The sequence below is a fragment of the Canis lupus genome, chromosome 21 (genome assembly GCF_011100685.1).
Source record: "Canis lupus familiaris isolate Mischka breed German Shepherd chromosome 21, alternate assembly UU_Cfam_GSD_1.0, whole genome shotgun sequence".
NCBI classification, from domain to species: Eukaryota; Metazoa; Chordata; class Mammalia; order Carnivora; family Canidae; genus Canis; species Canis lupus.
The window spans coordinates 23,147,328-23,157,351 of NC_049242.1; the positions used below are offsets into that span (position 1 = coordinate 23,147,328).

Here is a 10,024-nt window from a genome sequence, read left to right on the forward strand (position 1 = left end):
GCAAGTGCGAAGGCCCTGAGGCAGGAGAATAAGTGTGATAAGTCTGGAACAGAATGACCCAGGGGACCAGAACAGTGGATGATGAGCACACTTGTCACTGTAAGTCTCCACCTCCAAATAAGCCCCTTGAGAGCAGAGCTAATTTATTGGGCCCACAGCTCGGGACAGACCTGGAGTTCTGACAGCTGTGTTAAAATTCTGTTGTGGTACTAATAGGAGTGAGTCAGCTGGCCCTTCACAGCTACCTCTCTGTGTTGCCCAGCCAGGTAGGGGCTCCTTCCCTGGACCAACAATCCCAGAGCAAAGTTGTTAGAAGCCAGAGAGAGGGACCTGCCCAAGACCACGTAGCCAACGAGCAGCAGATGGGGCTTAATCCAGTCTCCTCTGCTCCTCTGCCACAGGTCTCTGTCCTGTGCATACCACTCACCCTCACCCTCCCTAGCTATGGTATCAGGAGCCCCAAGGACCATGAGAGGGAACCAGTATGAGGACTGTCAGGTCCCTCCTCCTCTCCTGCTACTAGCCCCAATAGAACCAGGATCCCATAAGCTCCTCCCTGCCAAAGCCCTGCCCAGTCAGGCACACCTGGCCCTGGGTATGGACGAGGTCAGCTTCAAGCAAAAAGCTAGGAGGCTGAAGACTAGACGGCCAAAGCTCAAGTCTGGAATGCCCTGGGCTCCAGGTCCAGCATGGTCATTCCAGCCCTGCAGCCACTGTCTTTCCAGAGCAGCCAGGGCCAAAACAATTCAAGTTGGCTGGGATAACTGGGCGTGCAGTTATTTGCCAGCATTTCAGGGCCTGACATGGGCCCCAGCTCAACAGAAGGAGCCCTTGTCCCCTGGGAAGAATGACATGGGAATCTCTGAGCCAATCACCCTCCATGCTCCAACAAAACTTCACTGGAAAAGTTTTATTGAAAAAAAAATTGTACAAATAAGTTCTTGGTTTGACAGCAACAAAGGCTCATTTTTCCCCTGCCCTCCCCACCTTTGAAAATCTACAAAAGGAAAAACAAAAGTTCAGCCCCATGATGCCTGACCAGAGTCTGCCCACAAGCTATTTCCTGATCCCTCTCACTGGGGCCAGGGCCATCATGGGGGTGCCTGTCCCAGGGGCTGCAGCACCTCATTTTATAGTTGAGGGGAGTTGGGAGAGGATTGGAATAGAGCTGGAGAGAGGGCTGAGGTGATGGTAGAGTCAGGGAGAGAGGGCCCCCATTCCACAGGGCTGGGCTGAACCCCCCCTAGTTTGATTCCATCTCACAGGTGAGAAAGCATTTGGCTATAAATATGAACACTGAGGCAGGCTTAATCCCAGGACTCTGAGGGCAGGACAGGACTATTTAGCAGGTCCCACAGAATGCGGGGTGTCTGGGCTCAGCATCGTGGTATCTGGGAGCCCATGTCCAAGCAGAGTGAATTCTGGCTGGGAAGGTCTGCTCAGACACACAGGAAGCCTGCTCTGTTTCCCCACCCCACCCCATGGAACATCCAAGGCCAGTACCTCAGCTCCCCCCCCCCCCCCGCCCCCCCCATAGCACCCATGTGTCTCAGGAGCCTTCGGCTGCTTCCTGCCATCCCGTGACCCTGGGGCCCTACAGCTCATCTCGCATCTTGTCACCCTTGGGCCGGACCAGGCGCCCAATGAATAGCAGGGAGCCACTCTGGGTGTCTCGAACCAGGAAGATGAAGGGGTGGTCAGCATAGAAGAGCTTGGGGCTGCGCAGCTCCTCGCGCCCGTAGATATCCTGGTCGAAGGGGTTGCCCTCCGTGTCCCACTCGAAGGCGGTGGCGTGGAACACACTGGCCAGGTACAGGTCCTTCTTGCCTGACATGCGTGACAGGTCTGCCTTGTTCTTGTCAATGGCCTCCGTCAGACCCAGCCCAGCCAGGTGTTTCTGCAGGACCGGGAGGTGGGAGAGGTGCCAGGTGAGGCCACGATGGGCAAGGCTTCTAGACCCTCACCCTCTACCCACACCACCCATCATCTCCTACTCTGTCTGTCCCCCTCCCAGTCACCTTCTGTGTGCTAGACATGATGTGGGCACTTCGAACCACTGCTTCGTAGGTCTCATGACAACACTGCAAGAGCTTCTAAAAGCCACTTCACAAATGAGAAAACTGAGGCTTGCAGGAAAGGCAGCATTCATCTCTGGTCCTGCCGAGTAATCCTGATCAGTCCTTCTCAGAGTATGGATCGTGGGCAGCTAGTAGGGGCACCACCTGGGAGCTTCCAGGAAACACATTTCTTGACCCACACCTCCCAGAGCCACTAAATCACAATTTCGGAGGGTGGCCCCAAGAACCTTCCTTAACAAAATCTCTGGGTAATTCTTGGCACACTCAAATTTAAGAAAGACTAATCTAAGGATAGCTATGACTATATAACCCTGGGGCTTAAACCTGTTCAGAGTGGCAGATGCCTGGGATTTGCTTCAAAATAATCTGATGGGGGAGCAACGGGTGTGTATAGATGAAGCCTTATTGGTCATGAGTTACTGATGGTTGCAGCTGGGGATGGATACATGGGGGAGGGCTCACTATGCTGACCTATTTTAAATATACTTTTATGTATTTCCATAGTGAAAAATTAAAACCTACCCCCGCAAACACGCATTCCCCGCAACACACATTTTTCATGGCCCTGCAGAGCCCCCAGGAGCCAGCTCTTTCACACGTGAACTGTGCTTGCACCATGGCCTCACCCCTTAGCATGCCCCCTGGCTCTCTATCCAAGAGTCTATTGAACAACTGGCAAGTGCAACGGTGTGTCGATGGCCTACCTGCATCCCTATAGGATGCTTTCACCACCCCACCTTCCAGGAAGCCTTGCCTCCCTGGGGCTCAGCACCCCAGCCTCTCTCTGTTTCAATGTCTAGGCCTGTCTGTCTCTTGCCCCTGGCTCAGAGCTCTCCCAGGGCAGGGCCCAGGTCCCACCTCCTCCCTGACTCTCGGTGAGGAAAACACAGCAGTGCAGGACTGCAGCCTGAGTCACCAGCAGCTGCAGTCTGGCTTCTGCAGAACAGCCCACCTCCCTGGCAGGGCCAAACACACACTTGACCTGTGGGCCTGAGGGTCAGGGGGTCCGGAGACCTGTGTTCCAGGCCCAGCTGGCTATTCCAGTTCCAATGACCCTCTACAAGTCACACACTTCACGTCTCTCAACTTAAATGTATCCCTGTGACTGGTGTGTCCATCCAGGATTACAGGAAGATGCAAGGAAAAAAAAAGGGGGGGGGCGGGCAATGGAGTCTCATCACAGCAGGAGGAGCTGGGGAGGGCCTGGGGCGAGCCCAGGAAGGACATGGCCATGGCCCCTGTCTGGAAAGCTCAGCACGATCCACAGTACAGACTGCGCAAGTGCCATTAGCCTGTGGTGTGCAGCCTATGCCCCATTTCATCTCAAGCTTTCTGTCCACAGTGTCAGCAGCGGGTCTTAATTCTGTGAGGGAGAGGCTTGCCAAGGAACCATTTCTGGCACCGAAAGCAGGAATGAGATAAAAGCCTCCTCTTTTGAGCAGGTAAAAGTCTCTCCTGGCTGACAAAAAGGCCACCCTGAGTTTTCACCCTGAGGACTCACTACAGCTCCACTGCTTACTAACCAAGGGTACCTTGGCAAGTCATAACTTCTCTCCAAGTCACAGGCCACCCCCCGGCCCCAGGATGGTCAGGAGGGGAAAACACTGTTGAGTGCATGGAGTCAGTCTCCAGCCATCCCTAGTGCCCCATTGCTGACAGCCACTGTTAGTCTTCCTGACGTGTGGGGGACAACCGTCCAGCTCGACCAGTGTGTCACTGGGGCCACCTCAGATTCTCAGAGGCAACATGGCACAGATTCAGGACGTGGCCTGGTGCCAGACACCAGAGCTACCATCTGTGTGTGACTCTGGATAAGCTCTTCAGCCTTCCTAAGACTCAGTTTCCTCATCTCTAAGAAGCTTGATGGTCCTACCTAACGAAGCTAATTTGAGGATTAAAAGTTGAATATATATGAAGTGCTCAGAAGAGGGTCTGGCATATGGCAGGCATCCAGGTGTATTTAGCTACTGAGGTCATCCTCATGTTCCCAAAGGGCAGGTCCCATCCCTCCTCCCCCAGCAGTGCCCAGTACTGCCTGGACACCCACAGAGGCCCAGGGCAGACCTGCTGAGCTGACGAATGGGTGCCCCAAACATCCATCTCCTCTAGGCCCTGCAGACTCCAAGGTGGGCCACCCCTCACCTGTAGGTCGTGGGTCACCTCCACCACACCCTTGGGCAGGGAGATGGCAACAGCCTTTTTCTGCATCTTCCCCATCCAGATCTTCAGCTGCTCCTTGGTCAGCAGCTTCTCAAGGCGCTCAAGGGGCTCCACGTGGTGCGGCATGAGGATGATGAGGCTGGAGAGCTTGTGGGCCAGGGGCATCTCCACAATCTGCAGCTTCTCTTTCTCATCATCGTAGTAGTTGTAGAGGCCTAGGAGGGCAGCAGAGAGGGCACTGGGCATGCTGCTCTAGGGGCAGGCCAGGCTGCAAGCACCCGCATACCCCCACCTCGGCCCACAGCTCCCAGGGTGCCCACCTGTGCGGTGCATCATCGTGACACCCACGGTATAGGAACGGGTTACCATGAAGCCTCGGTTATCCACCATCTTGTGGTGGAACTTCTCGTCCCAGTGTGCTGTAGTGGAAGCAGAACACCAGGTCAGAAACAGGGGGGACACTTGGGACACAGACCTCCAACTGTACCCCCCCTGGATTTCTCTCTGCCACAAGCCTTTGTTCCAGTCTTTGGGACTCAGCTGCAGCCCACCACCCCTCTGAGCATCCAGCCCACAGAGTACATACTCCCCCGCTTTGGGGGGCAGGGGTGCTCACCCCCGGACATGCTGCCTGAAGCTGCGGCTCTCTATGCTCAGGGCCTGGCTGGTTCCACACAACAGAGGAATGCCTTCAGAAGGAGGACCCTTTGGGGGCACCTGGGTGGCTCAGGCAGTTAAGTGGCTGCCTTCAGCTCAAGTCATAATCTCCAGGTCCTGGGATGGAGCCCCACATCAGACTTTCCGCTCAGCAGGGAGGTTGCTTCTCTCCCTCTGCCCCACCCCACCACTCGTTCTCTCTAGTAAATAAATAAAATCTTAAAACAACAACAACAAAAAAGGAGGACCCTCAGCTCAGCCACCACCACGGCTGCCCTCTGCCCTGGCACCCATCAGGCATTCGGGCAACGCCCACTGAGCTGCATCCCCCACCCCGGCTGCTGAGGGCTCTGTGCCCTGCCACCCCTCGCCTCCGGACTCACGTTTGAAGAACATGGCATTGACCAGCAGCGCGCCATCCGTGCGCTCCACGTCCTTGGTGACCTCGGGCAGCTTGCCGTCGGTGGTCTGCGCCGCCCACTCATTGATGGACTGCAGGGCGCTGCGCTTGTCGCGGAAGTTGATCTTGGAGTGCTCGCAGTTGTAGTGCTGCTTGCTGCTGCGCACGAAGTCCTCGGCGAAGCTGACGGAGCTGGGCCCGTACAGGCGGCTGCCCAGCTTCCACGTCACGTTGCGCGCGGTGCTGTTGCTGAGCGATCGCAGCAGCTCGCCCAGGCCCGCGTGCACCTCCTCGTCGCGCAGCTGCTCCGCGCTCAGCACCGCCTTGGCCTGGGATGCCGTGGTGGCCTTGCCCCCCAGCGACACGAGCCCCAGGGACGAGGCCACTACCACGGGTGACAGCAGGATGTTCTCCACCGCCTGGTCCTTGGCCATGGCCTGGTACAGGCTGAAGGCCAAGCCGGCGCTGCGCTCGGCCAGCGTGGCCGCTTTGGGGCTCAGCTTCTCGGCAGAGCCGGGGGCCGCTGCAGCCGCGGGCTTCTTCACCTCGGCCGCCAGGGCCACGGCCAGGAGGCAGCAGGTGTTGAGAAGCAGGAGGAAGCGCATGGCTGGGAGACGGATTGGAGGCACCACGGAGGACCTGTGAGGGCTGCAGAGAGGGTGGCCCTGAAGCCCTGGGTGTTCCTCCCCGATGACCATCCCTAGCCTTCTAGCAGCCACCAAGTCCCCTGCAGATCGGAGCCAGAGAGTTCTGGCCCTAACTCAAGGTTGCCCAGGTCAGAGGACTCACTCTGCTCACTCTCTCTGAGGCCTACCCTGACCCCGTTATCCAAAGCAGGATTTCTAGAAAGTCACCACCTCCACTCTACTGATTTCTTAAACTGAATAGACATTTAGTCTTATGCATTCATTATGCGTTTCTCTCCATCCCTAACTAGTCCATGACCTCCAAGAGGACAGGAAATCTAGCCAGCCTGGTTTCCCTCTGTATCTCCAGGGCTAAGCACACAATAGGCCTCAGGTGTTCCTGAATGAACAGAAACCAGGGCCACCTGGCCAGACATAAGAGTCCTTGGTTTGTATAAAGATTAGCTCTGATCTCATACCTCCCCCCCCGCCCCGCCCCCGGGGTGGTTTCCAGTGGGAAAAAAGTGGCAGAGGGACTGAGGGTCTGCATGAAGCACAGGTGTCTAGGCAAAGGATGTCCTGTTGGGACAGGCTGAAGGCCTGCTCCTCCCCCCACGCCTTTCCTTCTGGCCTGGAATGTTAATGAGTCACTGGTTAGCTCACTCATTAAGTGGGGGAGCCCAGATGCTCTACTCTGCTGCCCCACAGGTGACCTTGAGTGTGTGTCCACTCCTCTCTCAGGGCCGGTCCCCATTTTCCCAGCTGTCTCGGCCTAGGTCTCCAAGCCCAAGGCCTGTGTCCTAGCAGGGACATGCCTGCCCAGCAGTCCCTGGTCCCTGGAGTGAAGGGGAAATCCCCAGGACAAAAGCTGAGCAGGGGGTAGGTTTCCTGAGAGGAAGGATACTGCAGGAGGGTAAGTGGCAGCTCAAAGGAGCAATGACACCCTCTCCCCTTCACCAGAGGCTGGCCGGATGTTCACAGGAAGCTGGGTCCATCTCAGGGTCCATTCTGCCCTCCCATCTGACAGTCGCTGCCACCCAGGCTCTCTGCTCTATGGCTTCAGGGTTGCCCTCAAGACCCTTCCCAAACCAGGGTAGCAGTGGCCCCTAAAACAAGCCTCCCTCCACTCACTCCCCTCACTGCCAGTCAGGACAGTCAGGACAGTGTCTCTGCATGGGGTGCTTCCTCCCTACTTTCAGGCAGAATGGAAGAGGAGGTGACAGGGCAAAGGGAAGGGATGGAAGGAACTCTGGTGGAGGCTGGGATCCTACTGCTCTGGCGGATCCCATCTCATGGTCCTCAAGACAGACTGAAAATTCAGAATCCTGGTGCAGGACCCTCAGGACTTTGGGCCTGCCTGCAGGAGCACTGGGTTTCTGGGAAGACTCCACTGCTACAGACATCCTGTGAAGCTGGGCAGGGCCCCCTGCCTGGGGTGCCATCTCTTTGAAGGTGCAGTGTAAAGGAGAAGCAAAGGATGCATGGGGAAAGGGGTGAGGGGAGGACGCAGGGCACAAGAGAGACCTGTACCCTACCTAGAGTAGAGACCAGGGAGGTGATCTATCCCAGGGCCCGGGCTGCCTTCCTCCCAGCCCTAGCTCCTTCCCCACCAGGCCCGGAGTCTCAAAGGCAGAATGACCATAGAATTATTGTACAACCAAGGACACCTGAGGACATGAAACAGGGGCACTGCTAATTGTTATGCCAAGATAACAAGCATACGGCTACTCTATTCAAAGGCCACCTCTAGTTCATACGGCTGATGTCAGAGAACAGACCCCGGGCAGAGGCCACTTGCATCCCATTAGGAGACAGTCAAGGAGCCCAGCTCACGGCCCTGCCACGTGGCAGACACCATCTTGACAGCCCCCACCCACAGCCAACCAGAACCTCAAAGGACTGGGAGGGGCATTCCAAGCAAGCTCCAAATGACTAGTTTGGGATTCCTCAGGCAGCCACACAGCTGCGCTCCTGCTCCTGCTCCCACTCCAGCTCTAGGTGACGTGGCAGGCTGGAAACTGAATTATCTCCATCCGCCCGGCAGAGGGGGGCTTCCAGCCTGGGAAGCAGAAGGCCTGGGTTCAGGTCCCAGAGGGTGCCCTAGAGCCTCCCTGGCCTTGGCTTTGAGTCTGCACATGTGTCTCTGCAAGGAGGTGCAGGCAGCTGTGTGGCTGTGGAGAAGGGCTGCCCTGCTAACCCAGCAGCAGTCACAGAGGAAGACAAGTCACGGCAAGCAAGCCAGCCTCCCACAGCCCAGCCCAGCCCAGCCCACATTGCCACAGAGAAATCCCAGCCCTGAGGCCACGGTTTGATAATTTACAGTCCCACAAAGGACACAATAAATATATGCGCAGGGAACTGAGGGCTGTGTCCACAGCGAGCCAGACTGAGTTTAGACTGGATTCTGGGTTTCTGGAAGTAAGAGGGAAGGGAAGCAAATCTAGGAGGGCCACCGGAGAGGATCTCAAACACTTGAGGGTGTCTAAAGTACCTTGAAACTGCCTCAGAGGGAGGTCAATGCCTGCCTTTTTCATTCTGAAAGAAAACAGAAGAATGAGGAGGGTGGGATTGGGCAGAGCTGGGGTGCTGGTGAGGTGGGGCCTGGAAGCCCCAATCCCCAAATGGGACCCCAGCTACACTGTCCCTGGCACAAAGTAAGGCATAATCAGTCCCAGATCCACAGAGGCCTTGGAAGTTGTTCATCTCATGGTGGGGTCAGAGCAACTGAGGCCAGAGAGGGGCAGGGAGCCAGTGCCACATCCCACAGAATCAGCAGGGGTCAAGCATCCTAGTGCAGGGCTCCTTCCTCCCAGGAGCACCCACAGAGCCCCTGAGGAAGCCTGGATGTGGTAGCCCATCACACAGTGAGTTTAAGAAAAAAACAGAAAAACCACCTTCTGGGAATCCTGGTGACTAGAGACAAAAGGAGTGGATCCGGAGGGCTCAGGAAGGGGGGGATGGGCCGACGAACCATCTGAGGACAGGAGGGTGTGGTACCAGCCAGAGACTTCCAGGGAACCAAGGCCTCTAGCTTTCCTCCAGCCTCCATCCGGGCCCTCCAGCCCGGAGGGTCCTGCCGGAAACCGGGAAGAGGAGGAGCCGCCCCGCTGGAAGTGCTTTCCTTCCTCCTCCACTGCGGCCGCCCCAGGAGTGTCCCCGCTGGGGGCAGGGAAGCCCGGCTGCGGAGTCGTCGCCTCGGGGCCGCGGGCGGCCGGGGCCGTAGGGAGCGGATGACTCGCGGCCTCCTCGGCGCCGCCTCCCCTCCCGGCGGGGGCCGGACCCTGCGAGGCGCTCACCGCCTTTCCGAAGGGAGCGGGGGACACGGCGCGGGCCGCGCTCCTCCCGGCCGCCAGCCTCGGCACGTGCAGGCCGCTGCCGGAGGGGCCACGGCCGGGGTCGGTCCCAACTGCGGCGCCCCCGCCCCGGGAAAGCCACGGCCACTCCACCTCCTTCCCTCCAGCCGCCTCGGGAGGCTCGGGCGCCCTCCCCCCAAGCCCCGCCGGCCCCGGCCCCCGCCCCGGCCCCCGCCCCCGCCCACCTCCTCCCCGGGGCTCCCAGCCCGCGGGCTCCTCCCGGCCGTCACCGCCCGGCCCCGGCTGCTGCGGGGCCTCCAGGGCCCGACCCCGGCCGCCCGCCCCGGCCTGCCCCTCGGGCATCGCCGACCCCGCTCCGCTCCCGGGCGCCCCGAGCGCCCTCCGCCCTCCGCCCGCGGCCCGCCCCGCCCTCACCTGGGCCGGACGAGAGCCCCTCGCGAACCGCGGACGGATCCCCTCTCCGCCGCTCGCGGCTCCCCGGCTCTATATATGGCGGTCCCCTCCTCCCGCCCGTCCCGAGAAACTTCTGGAAAGTTGGAAAAGCTTCCGGAGGGCGCCCCAGCTCCGCCAAAAAAAGCCAAAGACCTCCCCCAGACCGCCCCGGCTCCCGCCCCTCCCTCTGCGGGCCCTCACCCGGCCCCTGGGTCCTACTGCCCCCCACACCGGGCGGGGCGCGGGCCCTTCGGCTCGGCTGGCACTGCGGGGCTCCCGACCTTCGAGGGCCTGGAGATGGGGGCGGGGGGCGGCGGCGCTGGAAGCGGCCCCGGAGAGGAGCGCCCCCCCCAAGCC

The 10,024-nt window shown here is 59.0% G+C and overlaps 1 protein-coding gene across 1 annotated transcript; it reads right to left on the reverse strand.

Moving 5' to 3' along the window:
* Positions 1 to 901: 901 nt before the first annotated feature.
* On the reverse strand, positions 902 to 9,766 carry SERPINH1 (serpin family H member 1). The gene is given in 5 exon segments (NM_001165888.1): positions 902 to 1,897; positions 4,221 to 4,453; positions 4,559 to 4,657; positions 5,279 to 5,943; positions 9,650 to 9,766. Coding segments are annotated over 4 exon segments (1,257 nt in total). The 5' UTR covers positions 5,901 to 5,943; positions 9,650 to 9,766; the 3' UTR covers positions 902 to 1,594.
* Between the last annotated feature and the right edge of the window lie 258 nt (positions 9,767 to 10,024).